This window comes from Helianthus annuus, chromosome 11 (assembly GCF_002127325.2).
Source record: "Helianthus annuus cultivar XRQ/B chromosome 11, HanXRQr2.0-SUNRISE, whole genome shotgun sequence".
Classification (NCBI taxonomy): domain Eukaryota; kingdom Viridiplantae; phylum Streptophyta; class Magnoliopsida; order Asterales; family Asteraceae; genus Helianthus; species Helianthus annuus.
Genome location: NC_035443.2, coordinates 24511334 through 24532414, shown reverse-complemented (window position 1 = coordinate 24532414; position 21081 = coordinate 24511334). Strand labels below are relative to the sequence as shown.

General features: G+C 39.1%; 2 protein-coding genes across 2 annotated transcripts; both read left to right on the top strand.

The window, feature by feature from the left end:
* Positions 1–558: 558 nt before the first annotated feature.
* LOC110887791 lies at positions 559–12655 on the top strand. The gene is made up of 5 exons (XM_035979658.1): positions 559–683; positions 1660–1740; positions 11380–11517; positions 11606–11886; positions 11965–12655. The coding sequence occupies exons 3-5, from the start codon at positions 11511–11513 to the stop codon at positions 12490–12492; spliced, it is 816 nt and encodes a 271-aa protein (XP_035835551.1). The 5' UTR covers positions 559–683; positions 1660–1740; positions 11380–11510; the 3' UTR covers positions 12493–12655.
* On the top strand, positions 2884–4358 carry LOC110887790. The gene is made up of 2 exons (XM_022135359.2): positions 2884–3802; positions 3901–4358. Exons 1-2 carry the CDS (start codon positions 3016–3018, stop codon positions 4335–4337), a joined length of 1224 nt encoding a protein of 407 aa, XP_021991051.1. The 5' UTR covers positions 2884–3015; the 3' UTR covers positions 4338–4358.
* Positions 12656–21081: the final 8426 nt, after the last annotated feature.

Sequence of the window (21081 nt, the reverse complement as noted above, 5' to 3'; positions counted from 1 at the left end):
CCGCCGCAATGCGGGGGCCTTAATACTGGTTATTACTACATTAAAATACCTGTCCACCGGACAGGTATTAAATTAGTTAACTACGAGGCAGTGGGGGACCCAGAAATTATTTGCTGGGGGTGCGGATGAGGCGTTCAATCATATTTTCAAGGGGTGCGGTTTTTTCCAATGGGTGCGGCCGCCCACCCACGACTATGGGTGGGTCCGCCACTGCTACAAGGATAACATGATGACTATCATAACCCACTTCTCCAAAAGTTCCTTAAGGCTATGCGGTATGTTGATGGTCCTCCCTTCGAGGATGGTCCGCCACTGTAACGCCCCAAAACCCGAAATGTCTAATTCACTAGTATGTTTCCATGTTATACGGTATAAGGTAGTTTAACTAACTTTTATTAAATAATCTAGTTAAAAATATAAGTTATGTAGTAAGGATTTAAGTTGTGATAAAAAAAGAAATATGGCAAACTTGAGGGACTAAAATTGGTGAATGGAGTTTAAGTTTATAAAGAAAACAAAACAATAGAATGTGCAGGTGTGTGTTTCGTGAATGGAGAAAGGAAGAGAGAGGAAACCCTCTCTCAAGAACAAGAATGCAAATTCAACCCAATCAAAGCCAAAAATCGAATGAAAAACATTGCATGGATGAAGATTTCTCACCATCTATCTCTAACAAACATATGGTAAGTTGTAATTTTGATTGTCATGATTTTTGTATGAAGTGGGTTATAATCAATCCACAAATTTGTATGAAATTAAGCATGAGCATATGTTAGAATCACCATATGGAACAAGAATTATACATGATTTTGAGGTCATTTGATGTTTAGAGGTAAAACCCACTTGTAGTAGTGAGGATGATGATATGGGTGAATCATCTTTGTTCAATATTTGTTTAATTTTGGTGTAGTATGTTGTATGTGATGAATTATTATTAGACAAATTGATTATGATGTGAAATAATTGAATGTTTAGTTGTAATTGATGAATGAGAACAAGAAATAGGAATATAAGCATGAAATACTTGTACAACATGCTTAAAAATTAGTACGCCCACCAAGTGTTTGATGAAATGTCTAAATGACATTAATACGTGAAAGTGTTCACAAGTGGTGGATAGATGTGCATAGAAAGTGATAATTGTGTATTTGGTAGTAAACTAACATTAGGAAGGTATTATTAGATGAAGTTCATGTGATGATTGAAGAATCATGGAAGTTACTAGTGTGAATAAAAATGATTAGTCATGTGTATGTATGTAACTAAGTGACCATGTAATTATATGTGTATTGCATCATGAGTATGAAATGTATATGGTGTCATTAGAATGGTCTACTATGATGATACGGATGATGTTAAGTCGAAAGTTCATATGATAAACTGTTGACTTTCTGAAAGTAAATTGTGCATAAGGAGCAAGGTTAGACTTTTGTCATAATTATAATGTTATAGAAAGTAATATGGTACATGATATATTAATAAGTGTTATACGTGACGACATAAAGAATTAGGTGGAATGAAAAGATGGGATTGTTAAATGCTTATGTTGTTGGCATTTGACTAGTAAAGGTCAATATAGAATATGAATGTGAAATGAATATAATTTAGAATGTGCATGTACGCTAATAATGTGGTAATCATAATGACATGAAAGTTTAGGATCATGTCAAGGTGGGTGAAAGCATGGAAGGCTGCTAACAGGAAGGATGTGAGGAAACAAGTACGAAACGGACGCTTAAGGTAAGTGATTCCCGCACTAAATTTATTATTATGTTATGAGTTTTGATTGCAAAAAGGATGGTAATAATGAAAGGATGGGCAAGGATTGGTGGAACAAAAGTAAGTAAGGTCGTATTAGGAAATATGTGGATTAGTTATGAATAAAAAAAACTCTCGTTAAGTTCAAACAGGTCAAAATGTAGAAAGTATGTGTCGGATGTGGTTTTTGGATGTTATGGTATGGGAACCATGTAAGAATGTTTAGGTAATCATATTACTAAGATAAGTATTGTTGTAGCAGGCCATAAGTAGTTAAATATGTCGGAAATAACTTGGTAAAATCAAACGGGTCAAAATCAAGGAAGTATGATAAAAGTATAGATTTGATTATAGGGACATGGGGTTAAGTATTAGAATGATTTGAGGGCTTGGAATAATGTTATTTTATTATTTTGAAGTTCGGGATACGCGCACGAAGGCGAAACGTCGAAAAGAACGAAATCCAATGTAGGTACTGCCTTGGTTTAAAAAAGCGAGCTTAAGGCGCGCTTAAGGCATGAGGCGCCTGAGGCGCCCAGAAAAACGCTTTTTTTCACTTAAAGTACATGAAGCACTATGAAGCAGGCTTAAAGCGCTAGTATTTCGAGGCGTTAGGCGGCTGAGGCGACATTCAGGGCTGGTTTTATAATGTTTGTTGTATAATTAAAAAGCCCACCAACATGGGCCTAATTTAAAGAATATAGACCCAAGAAAAAAGCCCACCTGCGACCTACTTTTAAAAACAGATTCTATTAAGTCTAAACCCTAAAAAAAATCACGCTGGCTGCTGTTGCTTCTTCTTCACGCTGCTGCTGCTGGCTGCTTCTTCTTCATTGCTGCCTGCTTCTTCTTCACGCTGCTGCTGCTGCCTGCTTCTTCTTCATTGCTACTGCTGCTTCTTCTTTATCGTTTCATTTCATCATCGCTGCTCCTGCTTTCTCAGGTTGCTACATTCTTTTTTTTATATTTCCAGCAACCTTCTTTTTTTATATTTCCTGTTTTAATCAGCTTCAAGTTCATTTGTTTTATTTCCTGTTAAATCGCTACATTTCCTTTCAGCTTCAAGTTCATTTTTTTTATTTCCTCTTAAATCGCTACTGTTTTCTGTTTAGAATTATAATGGCCTGAGCTTCAAATTCAAACAGTACCACCTCTACGGCTAAATCGATATCGATATCGTCATCGGACCCAAGTAGAAAGTATGGTACCCAAGATCCAAATTGTAGGACGAATATATCTTGTAATTTTTGTGGGAAAATGTGCAAAGGAGGAGTTTATCGATTGAAACAACATTTGATTGGAGGTTTCAAGAATGTTGTTGATTGTACAAAGTGCCCGGCACATGTACGGGATGAGATGTTAACTTACATGCAACAAAAACAAATGTCAAAGGTGGAAAATGTAATGAACGGAAGGGTTGGAGCTAATTTTGTGGATCTTGATGATGAGATTGACGAGGAGGAGGAAGAGTTACAAGGAAATTCTAAACCTAAAAAACCAAGAGTAAAAGGTTTGATGAACATGCATTATAACTCAATTAGAAGTCCAAAGCAACAAACAATGAATGAAATTTGTAAGAAGGAGCTAAGGAAAAATGCGTGCAAAGAGATACCAAGGTGGTTTTTAGATGCGGGTTTGCCATACAATGCGGTTAATTATGCTAGTCTCTTCAAAGCGATGGAGGTCGTTGCACAATTTGGCCCGGGATTTAAACCACCTAGCATGTATGAATTGAGGGTTCCTTTACTTAAGGAAGAGGTGAAAGAGGTTGACACTTTAGTTGATGAGCACAAGAAAGAGTGGGCAGTCAAGGGTTGTTCAATTTTATCTGATGGGTGGCGTGATTCGATGGTGCAAAAGGATATCATTAACTTTGTGGTCAACTCTCCTAAGGGTTCAATCTTCATGAAATCTCTTGATGTTTCCAACGTTTCAAAAAATGCCGATTTTTTATTTAAGCTTCTTGTTGCAATGGTAGAGGAGATCGGAGAGAAGAATGTAATCCAAGTTATTACGGATAATGCATCGGCTTATGTTAAAGCGGGTAAGAGTTTCCTATTTTCCTAACTTATAAATTTTTTTTATGTTTTCTTAATGTCGTTTTTGTTTTTATATAGTTAGTTTATGTTTTTAAATTTATAGGGGAGATGCTAGAAGGCGTTAGGAAGCATCTTTTTTGGACTTCGTGTGCGGCTCATTGCCTAGACCTTATGTTGGAGGATATTGGGAAAAAAATACAAAAGGTCAAGAGTTGCATAAAGAAAGCAATGTCTGTGAACGGGTATATCTACAACTTTGTGGGTCTAGTGAATTTGATGAGAAAGTTCACAAATATGAAGAACTTGCATAGGCCCACGGTTACAAGGTTTGCCACATCGTTCATCACGCTTCTTCAATATCACAAAATGAAGAATAATTTGAGAAAAATGGCTACATCTCAAGAATGGATAGATAGCACGTGGGCTAAGGATCCAAAAGGCAAAAAAGTGGCTTCCATCTTATTGAATGAAACATTTTGGAGGAACATAACTTATACTCTTAAGTTAGTGGGTCCTATTGTGAAGGTTCTTCAACTCTGATAGGATCGGAGGCTGTCATGATTGTGCTTGTTTGTAAGAATTTGACAAATCAATGAATATAAAACAATGTAAAGTGCAGCGGAAATGGATACAAACTTTGTAAACACAATCAAAGAAGGGAATAGTTTGATAAACACATGCTTTCTCATTAAGTCGAATGATTACAATGAAAATCAAAAGATAACAAGCATGCTTACATAACTAAACTCCCCCTCAACCTGATACCCCAAGGTTGGTTGCACAAGATGAAAGGATTGAATTGAGGAGAAGCACTCACTTAAAACGATCAAATGTAACAGTACAGAGTACTATTACATTTATAGACAATCCAAACCACTGAAGCATCTCAGCTGACGTCACCATGAAAGTGACATCTAACAACCTAACAAACTCTATCTACCGATCTATACAACTACTACTTTGCTAACTACTGATATTGCATTACATTACATGAGAAGAATAAAACTGCTGCTGCATCATTCTACTGCTGTGAACCCAGCCGTACTTGTCATGGTCAGCAGTGCTTGACTCAAGGCAGCAGATTGAACATCAGGGCTTTTAGTCTTCATCAGTCCTCTAATAGAACAGCAGTTGTAGGTCAGCATATGTTGATAAAAGCAGTACTTTGGAGTATAACAGATGTTGGAGCCACAGTCAAGGGGAAAGCTTATAGTAAACTGCTGCTTATTGTGAGTCCACTGTTGTGATCCGGTTTTGGCTTTCATTATCTGTTCCTCTGGTAGGGTTCAATCCCAACAATCTCCCCCTGGAACAGATAATGCCAAAACTCTTCATTATTCTGGACCTTTATTTCTCATCAAGAGTTCCTTAGCTTGTCTTTTAAATTCAGCTTCAAATTCATTGGAACTCAGGTCATCTTCATCCCTACACAGTGTAAGTTCAAGGAGATCCTGCAAATCTTCAACACTAAGGCCAAGTGCTTCTTTCCTTGATATGTACTTCACTTCACCATTGGATCTGACCAAGGTCAATACGTGGGTCTTTTGATCAGACGTCCACTTTAGTACTTTTAATCCTAATGGGTTTCTTGGGAGAGATTTATTCTTTGATGAGTTTGGAGATGTTGGCCTTGTGAACACTTGCAGACTTCATGATGGTATCATTTAAGTACTCAGCTTCCTTTTCTTTGACCTCTTCTTCAGACAGTTGTTTTCCTTCTTCTTGGTTTGTCACAAGAGTAGGATTATCTGCTGATTTGAACAGTGATTTGAGGTTTTCAATCTGCTGTTCAAGCTTCACCATTTGTTCACGTTTCTTTGAAGTGCCTGAAACAGTTATCTTTCTCTTCTTCAGCCTTTCATAGGCTTCATCAGTCTGCTGCTTTGACCATTTTAATATGGCTTCAGCAGTATCCATTTTTGCATCCACCAGCTTCTTTTTCTTTCTTTTATACTCAGTAGTGAGGTTAGTAATGAGCTTTTTGTATTTGCTCCAATTTGGAGCATTCTTCTTCTTTTTAGGATCATTCTTGATTTTATCAATCCTTTCTGCCTCATGTGTCACACCCCTAATTTCCACGTGTCACCGGTGGGCCCGGTGGGGGTTCCGTGACGTAATTGATATCGTCATAGTCAAACATACAATATATAAATGCACAGCGGAAGCAAAGAAAGATTTATTTCAACTTATTAATATTATAATATCCATGTATCACAAAAATAGTCGAAATAGATCCACAGGCGGATTCAAACAAAAGGAAACTTCATTTCAACAGACTTCATGCATCCTAAGCTTGCGAGACTTCTATGGATGCTAAGGAGTGACCAGCCTATTACGCGTAGTACCTGCACTTAGCCTTTTTGGAAAATACGTCAGTTTACACTGGTAAATACAATTTAGCTGACTCATTTTGAAAAATGTTTAAAATTGATTTATATGCCCGTGGCACAAAACTTTTTATAACTTGGGATAATTATTTGCTTAATAATCTTGTAAAAGAATTACATGTCTGTTATGCGTTCAGTTGCCCGGGTCGTACCGGGTTAAAGATTAATAGACACACCACTTAATATAATTCCGCCGCGAGACTTCTCTCGACCGACGATTATACTTTATTGAAATGCACTACGGGTGTACGCCTACACCCGTGTGCTAAGGTCGTGGCCATTCTTTGAATGATGCCAACGATATCCGGGACATGGTCATTAAACCCCCAAAGGCGTTAAACAAACAAAACAGCATTTTTAAACGGGTTAATTTGACAACACTTAACCACCAACTGGTTAAGGTCAATTCCCCGACCAAGCGGTATTTTATATACCGTACCCCAAGCCCGTATAGGGAAAATAAGTTAAGCGTATTTACCTGAGCAAAGTATAAATCAAAAATAGCGAGTGCACGTAGCTTTTACTGGGCTCCTAGATCTGGAAATTAAGGTTTTAATAACCTATTAGAATCCTAACGGGTCTTAAGCTTAGACCGGTTAGTTTTATATAAAGATTACGGTTTTAAACGCACGATAAGGCGAAGACCGTTTTAAAATGTGGTTTTGACCCAACAAGCTTGCATGCTTATTTAATATGGATAACATAATCACATTCTGGATTTTGAGACCAAAAAGATATGGTTTGACCCGTTTCGGCTAAAATGGGTAAACTAGTTACATAAGCCGATCCGAACGCGTAAAGTGCGTAACGAGTAACCATAAGAGTCATATACATGTTTCTGAAGTTAATATGCCTAAAATATGTTGTGATATCAGAATGATACCTTCCATTATGCCCCAAATGGTTTTAAACCAAAACTATGCCTTATAAGGGCATTTTGGTCATTTTAAAGGGTGTAAAAGAGTTTAAATATTAATCTGAGTTACAGGTCTGAATAAATCAGTAAGTATACTCATTTTATCATGTTATATCAGTAGGATATCAATTATATATGAAATTTATAACTTATAACCATTCTATGCTCCGTAGGGGCATTTTGCTAATTTCACATAGGCCTAAAGGGTCAAAACTGGAAATCTGAATTAATTTGTTTCCCTACTGATCAAAATATAAAGTTTTACTAATTACATCACTATGTTCAACCCCTTATGCTTAACAAGGTTCTAGTGCATACTTATGTGCTAAAAAATGCTTAAAAAGGCGATTTGGAGCCATTTCCGGGTTTTCTGTAAAAAGCTGATATTTTTAATACTCCAGCAGGCTCAAAATAATTTATTTAACATAACAAATCAGTAGAAAAAGGTTTGGGGTCAAAAGGATTTGTAAAACTCATTTTATGGCTTAAAAGGGCAAAACCGGCATAAACCGAATTAATCTTAGAACACTAAGTTATGCTCAGCCTAAAAATAAATAAAAATCTCCAAAAATCCCAAAATATTATTTTATAACAGTAGGTATAAGGTTTGGTATAAAAATTTGGGTTTAGATAGGCTATATGTAATTTACGCCATTTAATTATAAAAGAAGCCTTAAATTACGCTATTGAGCATAACTCTTAATCTACACCTCAAACTGATCTCAAATTTTAGGTGCAAGTTTATAAATCAGTAGTTAAGGTGTCTACCCTTTTATATTTTCAAAAATCTCATTTTATGGTCGAATGGGCATAATGGTCAACATATAAGCGATTAACGGAAACACGCATGTGAATAGGATATCTAATGAACCAAGTTGTATAATCTCAGAGAGTTATACTAACATGCAAATAGGTCCAAAAGAAGCTCTAAGGCAATCCTAAACTTGGCTTAAATGGGTCAGAACTGATAGTCAAACTATGCGACTTTCGGCTCCGAACCGAGCCTAAACTGAAAATTATCGAGTTGAACATGTTGGAACATGTTCTTACATTAATTACCAAGTTATTTTAATGATCAAACAGGTTGCATGTATCCTACATTGATAATTATGCATTAATTCGCAAATAACCTTTCTGTTGACTTTTTATAATAAGCTTTGACTCGACAATTAACATAGTTAGAGTGGGAATCTGGAAATACCCTTTTAAGGGTTTGTTACCCACATAATTACCTACTTATAGGTATTTTTAATTCGGGATATTAGTGAGTAATTATAGACTAATCCCGAAGTCAAACCTTAATTACGACGGTTTGACTTTTAGCTAATTAACTAAGCTAAAACGAATTTAGAAGGGTTAAGGACACTTACAAGAGTCCTAATTATGCTTAGGGATCACTAAGAATGTTGCTTGCTGTCCAGAAGGCTCCAGGAGTGAACTTGTGAACTTTGAAATGAATGAGCAATCTTTGGTCACAACCTTATGCTCCTTATATACAATCTTTGATCTCACAAGATGCTGCCAACATGGTCTATGGGTGATACAAGATCATTACAGGTGCCCCCTATGCATGAAATACCATTGGGGCAGCCCATGGTATGTAAAACAAGCATTTTGAGTCGGTTAACAGCCTTAACAGGCACCTGTCCATGTTTTTCTGATACTGGCACCCTGACGCGGCCCGCATAAGGCTGCAAGGGGGGCTTACGCGGGTCGCCTGACTTGCATAACCTGCCAAACATGTTTCATTCTTTGCACTTTTGGTCCCTGGTCCTTTGTAACGTGGTTTTAAGCTTCTAAATTGCTATTTCAGCCCTCTAACTTGATTTTTAAGGGCCTTGGGACTTTTACTAACTTGGTTAAGTCCTTGACTGACCTTGTAACCACTCATAAGGCCTTAGAATTCAACGTTGATGCTTTTAACCCCTTGTACACGAATTTGATCATAACTTTCCCATACGATAACGAAACTTTATGAAATTTTAACCACATATTCTAGTGAGTATATTTTATCGTTACAAAGCTTCGGGTCTGCCAAAAGGTCACTCAGAGGTATACTTTGCACATGTTGACACTTTTAGCCCCTGTAGTTTGTAATTCCTCACTTTCTTTCATTTTTAGCTTCGTATGATCCATGATTTATTCGTTTGAAGGTATAAACATTGTATAGGGCTATTTTTGAATATATTTATCCGTAGTTGACACTTTGGACCCTTATATTCACATAGTTTCCCCGTTTGTCAACTTTAGTCCCTCTAAAGTATTCTTTCACATGTTCAGAGCTTATGACACGTGTTCATACATTATTGGACATAAATTTTCAAGGTATTACATCATGCTTTAAAGCAACTATTGGCATTCTTCAAATTGGTTTTCTTCAGCAGGATAAAATTTTTCTTGCATAATGTATGCAAGAAGTTTTCTTCTCAGCTCTTTTCGTTGATTTGCCTTTTCTTTGCTCAGCTCTTGTGCAAAATCTTTTATCTGTTTGACTTTTGTGAGCAGAAAATCCAATCTTTCAGCAATGGCTTGATCACTTTGACCTTCACATTCAACCTTGGCTCTTATCTTAGCCTGTCTTGCTTTGAGCTCTAGGTATTCATCCATGTCTTCTAGGATTATGAAGCCAACGAGTGAAGGAAATCTTCTGTTTGAAGGATCATCATTGTTTTGGTCAAAAATTACCTAAGCAATTAAGTGATCAAATTAGTTAGGTGAGGTAGTGTGCTAAAATTATATGTGAAAAATGTATTGGCCAAATTAGATATGAAAACAGTTTCAGGATACAGCCCGGGATATAGAGCTGTATCAATGATCAAACAATGAGCAAAAAAGTGAAGGTTGACACGTGATGTACGAGGAAAGCCCTTGATCAATCTAGATCGTCGGCATAAAACCTCGGGAGCTGACAATCGCAGCTGCCTTGTTCTTCTTATTGCTTCAAATATTAGGATACAATGTAGGATGTGGTGCGAATCGACTATGTGTTACAATGTAATTTGAATACAAGTGTTTGAGTGTGGTGTTTGCGGTGAGCTAGAGAGTAAAAGTGTTCGAGAGTGTAAGTGTAAAATTGCGTGCCTTAAACTGATCCGCCCCCATCTATTTATAGTAAAGATAATGTAAGAAACTATCCTAAACTTCCGGGATCCAGCGAATATTCCCACTCGAACGTTGAGGACCAAGTCTTTCGGGTTCAACGGCTTCCTTATAACAAATACGCCCGAGTCTTGAGGAGAAGAAGTCCTGATGACCGTTAGTAACTTACAGCCATTAACCTGCACGTGTTTAATTCACTCAACCTTAGGAAATCGCCCAGGATGTTAACAATATCCCCGTCCAGTATCCTGATCACAAATAAACAATTAAAAGCGGGATATTAGTCAGGATATGTATACTCAGAAAATGACCCATAACAATTGTCCCCAAATATATCGGTTGGTATACCAATCCAACGGATATATTTCAAAAGTCTTATCTCATAACTCAAGGCATTTAAAACGAAGCGACGGTCGAGATCACATCGTAACTTCCAACGCGCTTTTTGCTCAATGGAGATCCATAATGCCCCTATATCTTCTCTCTTCTTGTTTGAAAAGCAGATATCTTCAACAGAGCTTTCAGGTAATTCTTCATTTCTTATTTACTTTCTATCAATTTTCCTTGCCTTCTTCGTATTGGATGCCGAAACCTTCACCCAGCAGAATCTCCTCAAAAATCCCGAAAAGGAGGTCTGTGCCTTTGACAACGCAGACATTGCGGCTTTGAGAGCTTCCGGCGCTTTCCCTGATAACACGGTCTTTAGACCGTTCGATCGGATGGTTCTTCCGCTGAATGGGTTTGCTTTCCAGCATATCCTTTTTCGCTAGGTCTTCGATACCCTTTTCCTGAATTCATGATGCAATTCTTTCGAACCACCGGCATCTCTTTTGCTCAAACCATGCCCATGGTTTGGAGAGTATTAATTGTATTTAACCAAATCAAAAACCTTCATTGCCCCGACCTCTGCATCGAGGATTTGCCTATTGCTTATCGCCTCCGATCTCACGGCTCTAGCCGGTTCTTGCTTTTCTCGACCTCTAGCAAACCCCTTATTCTTAAAGCCACCAAAAACGAAGACGCATGGCAACGCAAGTTTTTCTTTGTTAAACGAGACTCCATTGCTGAGGGTGCCGATCTTCCGGTGGAGTGGTTAACCACCGGTAGGGTTATAAATATTCTCATGGACCGTTTGGTTTTTATCTTCTACTAATATCCTTATTTTTTTATCCCTATGCAGTGAATTTCAAGGAAGTAGCTCCCCCTACCGCCGAATCAGAAGAAAGAGTCAACACTGTTTACCGATTACCTGCAATAGACAGGACCTTCACCACACACGTCCCGAGTTCCAGTCAATACTCGTCATCTGAAATGTCTGGTAAGGATTACTTTTAAAATAATTAGCTAACACAGTATAATAATAAAATGAAGAGTAATAATGATGTAAAACTTTTCCCTTTATGTAGCACCGGCCAAGATCCCTGAAGTCTTTGACCTCGACGAGTTGGACAGTTATTCTGATCAGGTTCAGGTCAAGAAGGAACCTAGTCCCAAGGCCACAGCCTCATCCAAACCCAGCAGCTCCAAAGCCATCATTATTCCCAAACCTTCACCGGCTACCAAGCCCCGGAGTTCAAGTTCCCACAAAAGGAAGGAACCTGATTCCCCTGTCATTTCTGACACCTTTCCTTATGAGAAGCACGGGTTCATTGAAGCTAGCGGGTTTATGACTTCCTTTCTTAACCAGGTTAGTATTCTCATATTATATCCTGCGGCTTACATCATTTACAAAGATTTATTAGTACCTGTCCTCTTACCTTCGCAGGGTCTTGAGCGTCTGGTTCACCTATATCAAGAATCCTGCAGGCATAACAAGACGCTTGAATCCAAGCTAAAGGAAGCAGAAATCACAATCTCTGATCAAGGCATGATTGCAGCCGGCAAATCCCGTCATTACGAGGAGAAATTCAAAGCTATGACTCAAGAACACCAGACTGCTCTCAACAGAGCTACTCTTCAAGCCCAGGCCGATCTTGAAGCTGTCCATATGCAACATGAACAGGATATGGTCAGCTACCGGGAAAGCCTTAAGAGTTCCGTCGTCATTTCTCTTCTCCAAGCCAGGTTGAAGATGGCCCATGAAGCCAAAGCATTAGGTTTTGAATGCCCTTCTTGGGACGTCGGTGCTTGGGAGACCAAGCTAAAGAACCTTGGCGGCACTTCTTCTAAACCAGCTATCGTTGAATCTTCCAAAGCAGTTGAAAAAGCAACCCATACTGAGAAGGATGCTGAGGAGGATCACAAGACGGATGCTGCTGAAATCATTATGGACGAAGAAGATACTGCCCCCTAAAGTTTATTTCCTTTAAATTGTTCGAACTATTTTATGAACAATTTTCATTTTTGTATTGAAACAATTTGATAGCCGAAGGTGGATGGGTCCTGGGTTTCAGGATGAAACCTTCGGTTATCAACTAGTATTTATTGTTTCAAGAATAATTTCATCTTTCATTTTTCTTGCTATTATCTTCCGTCTCTCTTAGTATAAATCTTAGCTTTGCAAAAATTTTGTATTGTTATCTTATGGAAATATCCTGATCAATATGCTTAGCAATATATTGTAAAAACTGTTATTAGATAATTCCTTCAACTTTGTAGAAAGCTTTTTAAAGAGTGAAAAACAGTCCACTTTCCAAAACCTGTTTTGATAATACCTGGGTGATCAAAGTTTCAAACTAGTATTAGCTTCAAATATTTTGAGAAGTATTTTGAAAATATATTTTGAGAATATATCCCGAGAATTGATCCTAATCAGGATGTTTAACCTCTTACCCAACCTAGTATTATCAAAAACTCAAACGACGTTTACAAAGGAAAGATCATACCAGGAATAGGATATAACCCTATTATCAAACCTCAATTCCTTTGCAACTTTTCCAATGAAGATGTCCCCTGTGTGAGATACTTAGTGCATTAGTTCCGAGCCTTACTCTTTGAGCTTTACATCATTGCTTTAGTGGGAATGTCCCCTGTGTACAATGTCTTCAAACACTTAAAAATCTTCTGGATATCAGTTCCCATTGTATAGACAATTTTTCATGTTACAGGGGTAAAACCCAAGAATGTACTGGAGATAAATTCCTTGTATCCTGGGGAAAATCCCAAATTTTCATGCGCTACAGGCGGGAGTGTATAAACTCCAAGACTTAGAAAGGTGAAAACCTTTAAACCTTAGAAAGTATGAAAATACCCTTTCGTGAGAGAGGGTGATCAATCCTCATATACCTTTAGGATTCAGGATATAGCCAACAGTAACGAAATTGTCAGCCACTTTTACATGGACTGGTCCCGCCACTTGAACTATCCCTGAATAACTTGCGCTCCAGGCGGAGTGTTTAAACCCAATTCGGAAGAAAGGTGAATACCTTTAAACCTGTGAAGGGATCAGGATCCCTTGTACGTGAGAGAGGGGGCCAATCCTCTAATCTTCTGAAGTATCCCGAGTGAGCATCCTGGAGCTATATCCCGAAGCATATACTGCAAAACATCCTTACACTAAGGTGGGTGTTAGCTTGGCTAACACCCCTCCAATGCTTAAGTTAGTATTGGGTTTCAAAGAATAAATTAAACCAATCATATTTAAAATAGATAGAATTCATACCATCCTGAGTTAGAAATTAAATTCTAAACTCACTTGAAATAAAGCTTAAGGTGTATAGCATTCCAAGATCTCGGTAGCATATCCCCTTTTTTATTCTTGAGTCTATATGCTCCTTTCCCTGCTTCTGATTCAACTTCATATGGTCCTTCCCATTTTGGAGCTAGCTTGCCATCGGCAGGATTAGTGGTATTCTGAAAAGCCTTTCTTAACACCCAATCTCCAACCTTAAATCTTCTGGTCTTGATATTCTTGTTATATGCTCTGGATATTCTTTGTTGATATGCTGTCATCCTTAGCCTTGCTGCATCTCTCTTTTCATCTATAGTATCCAAATCTTGACTCAAGGCTTCAGGATTCTGTTTAGGATCACTTAGGGTAGATCTTGCAGTAGGTATTGTCATTTCCGTTGGAATCATTGCTTCTGCTCCAAATACCAAGGAAAATGGGGTTTGGCCTGTTGCGTTCTTTACCGTTGTCCTATCAGCCCACAAAACAAAGGGTAATTCTTCTGCCCATCTTCCTTTTTTGGTTCCAAGCCTCTTCTTTAAGTTATTGACAATTATCTTGTTTGAGGATTCTGCTTGTCCATTCGCTTGAGGATGTACTGGAGTAGATGTTATCATTTTTATTCCCCAACTCTTGCAAAAGTCAGTAGTCCTTTTGCTTATAAATTGAGAACCATTGTCACAGATTATCTCGGCTGGTACTCTAAATCTGGTCAGGATATTTCTCTTTATGAAGGATACTACTTCTTGATCCCTAACTTGAACAAATGCCTCGGCTTCAACCCATTTGGAGAAATAATCTGTCATTGCCAACATAAAAACCTTCCCTCCTGGAGCCTTTGGAAGCTTTCCCACTATATCCATACCCCACTTCATAAATAGCCAAGGGGAAACAATAGGATATAATGGTTCAGCAGGCTGATGCAATATGTTACTATGTCTTTGACATGCGTCACATCTTCGAGCATATTCTGCGGCATCTTTTCTCATTGTTGGCCAATAATATCCTGTCCTTAACACTTTTGAGAATAACGACCTGCCCCCAGTATGGTTACCATAATCCCCTTCATGTATATCCTGTAGTACTTCTTTGGCTTCAGGATCCTCCAAGCACCTCAAATACGGTCCTGCAAGAGATTTCTTGTATAAAACATTATTTATAATAGTGAATCGTGATACCTTCATCCTAAATGCCTTAGGACTTTCATTTCCGGGGATGTGTCCTTCTTTGAGATATCTCACAATTGGAGCCGTCCAAGATTTAGGATCCTCTTCAGGATACTCTGCTCCAGGATCCTGAATAGCCGCTACTTCTTTACCCCGAGGATTCGTTGCAGGATACAAGACATGTATTATTGGTATTTGGGTTCCTTCTGGTATCCTGATCGATGATCCCAGATTTGCTAAGGCATCTGCTTCAGCGTTATCCTCTCTTGGTACCTGTTCAAGTGTAAAAACATCGAAATACTCTGCTAACTTTTTGAGAATATCGAGGTATTCAATTAATTTCTCACCCTTAACTGCATAGGATCCATTAAAATGGTTAGTAATTAACAAGGAGTCAACATATACTCGCAAATTCTTGATACTCATACTCTTAGCCAATTCTAATCCTGCAATTAAAGTTTCATATTCTGCCTCATTATTAGTAGCAGGAAATTCACACCTAATGGCCTGGGGTAATATGTCCCCCTGTGGCGATTTTAGTAGTATACCTAAACCTACACCTCTTATATTGGATGCACCATCAGTGTATAATGTCCAGGATCCTGAAGATTCTCCTAACTGTTGAACTTCTAGGTCTACCTCATCCTGAATATCACTACTGAAATCAGCCACAAAGTCAGCTAAAGCCTGAGACTTTATGGCATTTCTAGGTTCATATACTAAATCATAAGCACTCAACTTTACTGACCACTTGGCCATCCTGCCTGACATCTCTGGTTTCCTAAGCACATTTTTGACAGGATAATTCGTTTTAACATGGATCCTATGTGTTTCAAAATAATGTCTAAGCTTTGTCGATGCCATGACTAGAGCTAATATCAATTTTTCTAAATGAGAATACCTAGTTTCAGCATCTAACAAACTTTTACTAACATAATATACAGGATATTGCTGACCTTCATGGTCTTTTATAAGAACGGCACTTACAGCATTCCCTGATACAGCGAGGTATAGGGATAGTGGTTCACCATTTTCAGGCTTCATCAATAGAGGTGCAGTTGAGAGATATCGCTTCAAATCCTGCAAGGCTGCTTCATGCTTTGCTCCCCATTCAAATTTCTTATTCTTCTTGAGGATATCATAGAATTCCTTGCATTTTTCCGAGGATCTAGAAATAAATCTATTCAAAGCTGCTACTCGGCCTGTTAACCGTTGTACGTCCTTCATATTCGAGGGTGACTTTATATCCATGATAGCTTTAATCTGCTCTAGGCTTGCCTCTATCCCCCTTTTTGTCACCATATATCCTAGAAACTTTCCTGCCCCCACTCCGAAATGGCACTTAGCAGGATTCAGCTTCATGTTATACTGATCCAGGATATCAAATGCTCCCTTGATATCCTGGAGGTGATCCTCAGCCTTTTTAGATTTCACCACCATATCATCGTTATATACCTCCATGGTGTCCCCCAGCTTATCTTTGAACATCATGTTTACTAATCTCTGGTACGTTGCACCTGCATTTTTCAAACCGAAAGGCACAGCAGTATAGCAATATATACCTGTTGGTGTCATGAAAGCAGTATCCTCCTGATCCGAAGGCTCCATTTGAATCTGCTGAAATCCTGAGGATGCGTCCATGAACGTTAACATTTCATGTCCAGCAGTAGCATCCACCATTGCATCGATATGAGGGAGTGGAAATGGGTCTTTAGGACAAGCCTTGTTCAAATCCGTGTAGTCTACACAGACTCTCCATTTCCCGTTTTTCTTCTGTACCACAACTACGTTTGCTAGCCATCTTGGAAACTTGACTTCTCTGATCATCCTGGACTTCAACAATCTTTCAACTTCCTCTTGGATAATCTTATTCCGCTCAGGAGCAAATTTTCTTCTTTTTTGCTGAACAGGCTTGAATGATTTGTCAATTCCAAGCTTGTGAGTGATAATGTCTTTGGATATGCCTGTCATATCCTCATACTTCCATGCAAATGTTGACATCCTGCATTTCAAAAAGTTAGTTAACTGCTCTTCAATATCCTGAGGGATATTGGTTCCTACGAGCACCGAGATATCAGGATTATCCTGATCCAGGATAATTTTCTTCACATCCTGCTCCGAATCCTCCACGATATCCTGGGCCCGCATCTTTAATTGCTATGCTGCACTAGGCTTAGTTGAGGATTTCATCGAGGATGAGTAGCATTCTTTCGCTTCCTGCTGATCACTTTCAACCTTGACAACTCCCCAAGGGGTAGGGATCTTGATGCATTGGTGATATGTGTTTTGGTCAAAAATCACACAAGGATAATGCAACCAAACTCTTTGTAAACGGGGAATGATGCTTGGTATGATGAACAAAGATAAGGATCACTATAATGAAAATTACACAAGCGACACAAGGATTTATACGAGGAAAAAGCCCTTGATCAATGAATGATCTCCGGCATAAAAAACCTCGGGTGATGGAAACTACCGATCACCAAACTTCAATATAACAAACAATGTTTACAACTTCGGATAGTAACGAGCTAGGTACAAGGATCACTATAGTATCGTATGCTAAAGCGTGTGAGAAATGTGTTGTGTCTTCCAAATGCTGAAGAGTGCAATTTATACAAGTGTGTGTGGTTGTATTTTAGGCAAATCACCTAACTACTAGCTCGTTACCCCTTTAGAAATAGAAGTAAATTTAGCCTAATTAATTGCCCTTGAATTGTGCTGAGTTTCCATATTCTCCATAACGTCCATCATTGATTATGCATGTGCGAAATCAGCGTGACAGATTCCTTGTTTACGTTGCTAAGACCTGGTCCAACTCGTAATTCCTGCAAAACAATATTAAATCCAAAGAGAACAATCGTTAGTATGAGGATCCTTAGGATGATCCATGATCCTGATCCTGGAGCTCTTCTGAGGATCACTATCTGCCAAAGAAACAAGGATCACTTGTTAGGATACCAAGTAAGGATCACAGGTCATTAAAATCCTGCCCTAACAATTGCCCCCAAAATATAAGGAGTAATTATGTAATATTAACGAGTTATATTTTGCCGAATCTTATCTATAACTAACTCAACGGATATATAGCCGTTAAGAATGAACTATCCATTGCGATCTGACGTCATGGAGATGACAGCCCTGCACAAATCATCATTATAAATAGAAATAGGGATAGGATCGTTTGCATTTAAATTCAAGAACTCTTCCCTTTATAACCGCGATCAGAGGATTGAACAGGTATTCCCCTTCTCCTTCTCTCTTGCTTACTCTGTTTTTCTTTCTTTTTCCATCGTCTTGTAAAAAATGTTGCTCCGGAATTCTCCCAGTAAGGATCCTAAGAATAATAGCCCCTTGAAGGGTCAAGGGATCATCAAGGATTCCCCCACCGAGAGGTGTTGTTTTACTGATTCTTAGATTGACAAAATCCGTCATTGTTTTCCGGCGAACACCTTCTTTAAATCTTTCAACCCTACCGCTTTGAGCGATTATATCTCTGAGACTTGGGTAGCTTTCCCGGTCACTCCTTTCATGATAGGATACTCATATCCTTTCCCTCAGTTCACCGAGTCTTTTTTCTCCCTTACCGGCATCTGCTATATCCGGGCTATACCGATGATCTGGAGGGTTTTATACACCCTTGAAAGGATCATCGAACAAGAAGGGATTGATCTGGGTATGGCGGAGTTGGGTGAGATGTATGATCTTACAACTTTTGGATCCCACCGGTACTTGTTCAAACGAAAAGCTGGAGAGGAGCACCCTGTTCTCAAGGTTACCAAAAATGATGTGAACTGGAAGCGGCGGTTCTTTTTTGTGAAGAGAGATACCATCCCTGATGGGAAGGATCTGCCCAAGAAGTGGGCTACCCATGGTAGGGTAGAGGATCCTGGAAGGATCACCATAGAACTTATTCCTTAGCATAAGGATTACTGATGTTCTGTTATTTTCTTGTTGTGCAGCTATCTCCGTTTAACATCTGAAGTTGACACCTGCTGCAAAAGAGAGGCTCCTGGCCTTTAGGAAGCTTGATCCTAAAACAAGAACTTTCCAGGTTACCACCCAGGATTCTCAGGAAGTATCCTCTGCTTCTGTCACAATGTCAAGTAAGTATCCTTATTTAAGGAGTATTTATATAATGAGAGTCAAATAATATTAAGATACTTATCTTGTTTTGGTTGTGTAGGTGCTGGAAAATCCTCTAAGTCTGCTTCAAAGTTCGGCATCGATGATCTTACTAATGTCAAATCTGCAAGGAAGAAGACTCCTGCTGCTAGCCCAACTGCTTCAGCCCCTAAAGCACCAATCAGGGGAAAAGGAAGCAAGAAGAGAAAGGCCTCTGAGGATTTGCAAGGTCTGCCCCTGCTTCGCCAACAGTGTCTGGATTACATCAGCGAGGTAAGGATCACTGTCCCGTTTGTGTATCCTGCTGGTCTAAGGATTACTTGGTTTCTGACATTATTCCTTGTCTTCCTTGTAGAAATTTGCTGAAGTAGAGACATATGTCGGCCATGTTGAGGATCAGGATCGCCAGATTGCTGACCTTCAACAGGTTGGGGTGTTGAAGGATCTCAAGATAGCCGATCTTCAGAAGGAGCTCCAGGCCACCAAGAATGATGCTGCCAAGATGCTGATCAACTTTGACTATGAGAAGCACGAGATCACCCAGGATGCCAAGGTCTCTGCCGCGATAACTATGTACAAGATCCAGCTGCAGATGGCCGCGGAGGCTCAGGATCCTGCTTTCGACAAGAGCACCTGGGATGTCGAAGGCTGGAAGGCTAGGCTGGCTGAACTGGAGGATGATGAGGAGACTGAGGAGATTCCGATGCTTGAGGGTGGAGACATTGGCAAGGATCAGGGTGGAGAGGCAAGCGGAGCTGGTGGTGATGGTGCAGCGAAGGATTGACCTGCAGGATTGGGCGATGAAGGAAACTTCTAGACATAGCCGGAGCCCAATTTTTTGTTTGGTGGTTGTTGATGTTTTTTTAAAACAATTATGGTCTGTAATTCGAACAATAGTTTTAGGGTTAAGGATCCAGGATCCTTCAGACAACAGGTAGGATTACAATTGGTGGAGGGATCCTCTGTTTGGGGGATGAAGCCATTGTGATCCTGCCGCCTTTTAATTTCCTGCATGCTATGACCGCACAAACAATGGACACCCTTTGCCAACCCATGTGGACGGGCCACGTTTTGCTGGTAGAAACGTGGGTTGGCAATTTTGACAACTTTTGAAAGGGTTAAATATTTAATAAATAAAACTTTTAACTTTTGACTTACCCTGTGATGTTATCCTTGTATATCTTTTATTCTTTCAATTGTTTTGATTTATGCTTGTCTGAGTAAAAAAAAGTTAAGCACATTATGTTTAAGAAATTTAGGATATGATCCAGGATCAAATATCCTATAGTCGAAAACTTCCAAAAAGTAGTTAATTTTAAGGATCATAGGTTCAGTTGTCAAGGTCTAAGGGTTATTCAAATGAATAATGAATGAAATTAAAAATAGTTAAGGATCATACCTGAGGACCCAAGTTAGGATCCTAACCTTTAATCAGGATAACCATAAGTAAAACTTTAATGGATAATAAGGATTGAGGATCCTTAATTGTTTAACTTCGAAAACCTGAAAAATAGAATATAACTTGGGACTAAGCCAATATAAAAGATAAGTTAGTAACTGGGGACAAGCCCAAAGGATAACTGGGGACAAGCCCGAAGGGTAACTGGGGACAAGCCCAAAGGATAACTGGGGACAAGCCCAAGGATCGTATGTAAACTGGAGTATGGCTCTCACTGGCGACTATCCAAACTTAGTGACATGAAAATGCCAAAACCTTAGCTAACGTGAAAACGTTAGAAACCTTAGGAACGGATGTATGGTACGTCTACCATTATACGTAGGATCCTAGGTATAACCAGTACGATGGGGTTATCAGCCCCTAAAGCGAGTACTGGTCCCAAAGACGTGAACTATACCAGGATCATCGTGCGCTACAGGCGAAAACTGGGGACAAGCCCAAGGATAACTGGGGACAAGCCCAAATAACTGGGGTTGAACCCAAGGATCTGAGTTGCTTCTGAAGATTGTCGACATTATGCTAAGG

Excerpts from the sequence above, each read along its gene's own strand:
- LOC110887790 (XM_022135359.2), top strand. The coding sequence starts at position 3,016 with ATGTGCAAAGGAGGAGTTTATCGATTGAAACAACATTTGATTGGAGGT. Across the intron at positions 3,803-3,900 it reads ATCGGCTTATGTTAAAGCGG|GGGAGATGCTAGAAGGCGTT; the intron begins GTAAGAGTTTCC and ends TTAAATTTATAG.
- LOC110887791 (XM_035979658.1), top strand. Across the intron at positions 11,887-11,964 it reads TGACTTCCTTTCTTAACCAG|GGTCTTGAGCGTCTGGTTCA; the intron begins GTTAGTATTCTC and ends TTACCTTCGCAG.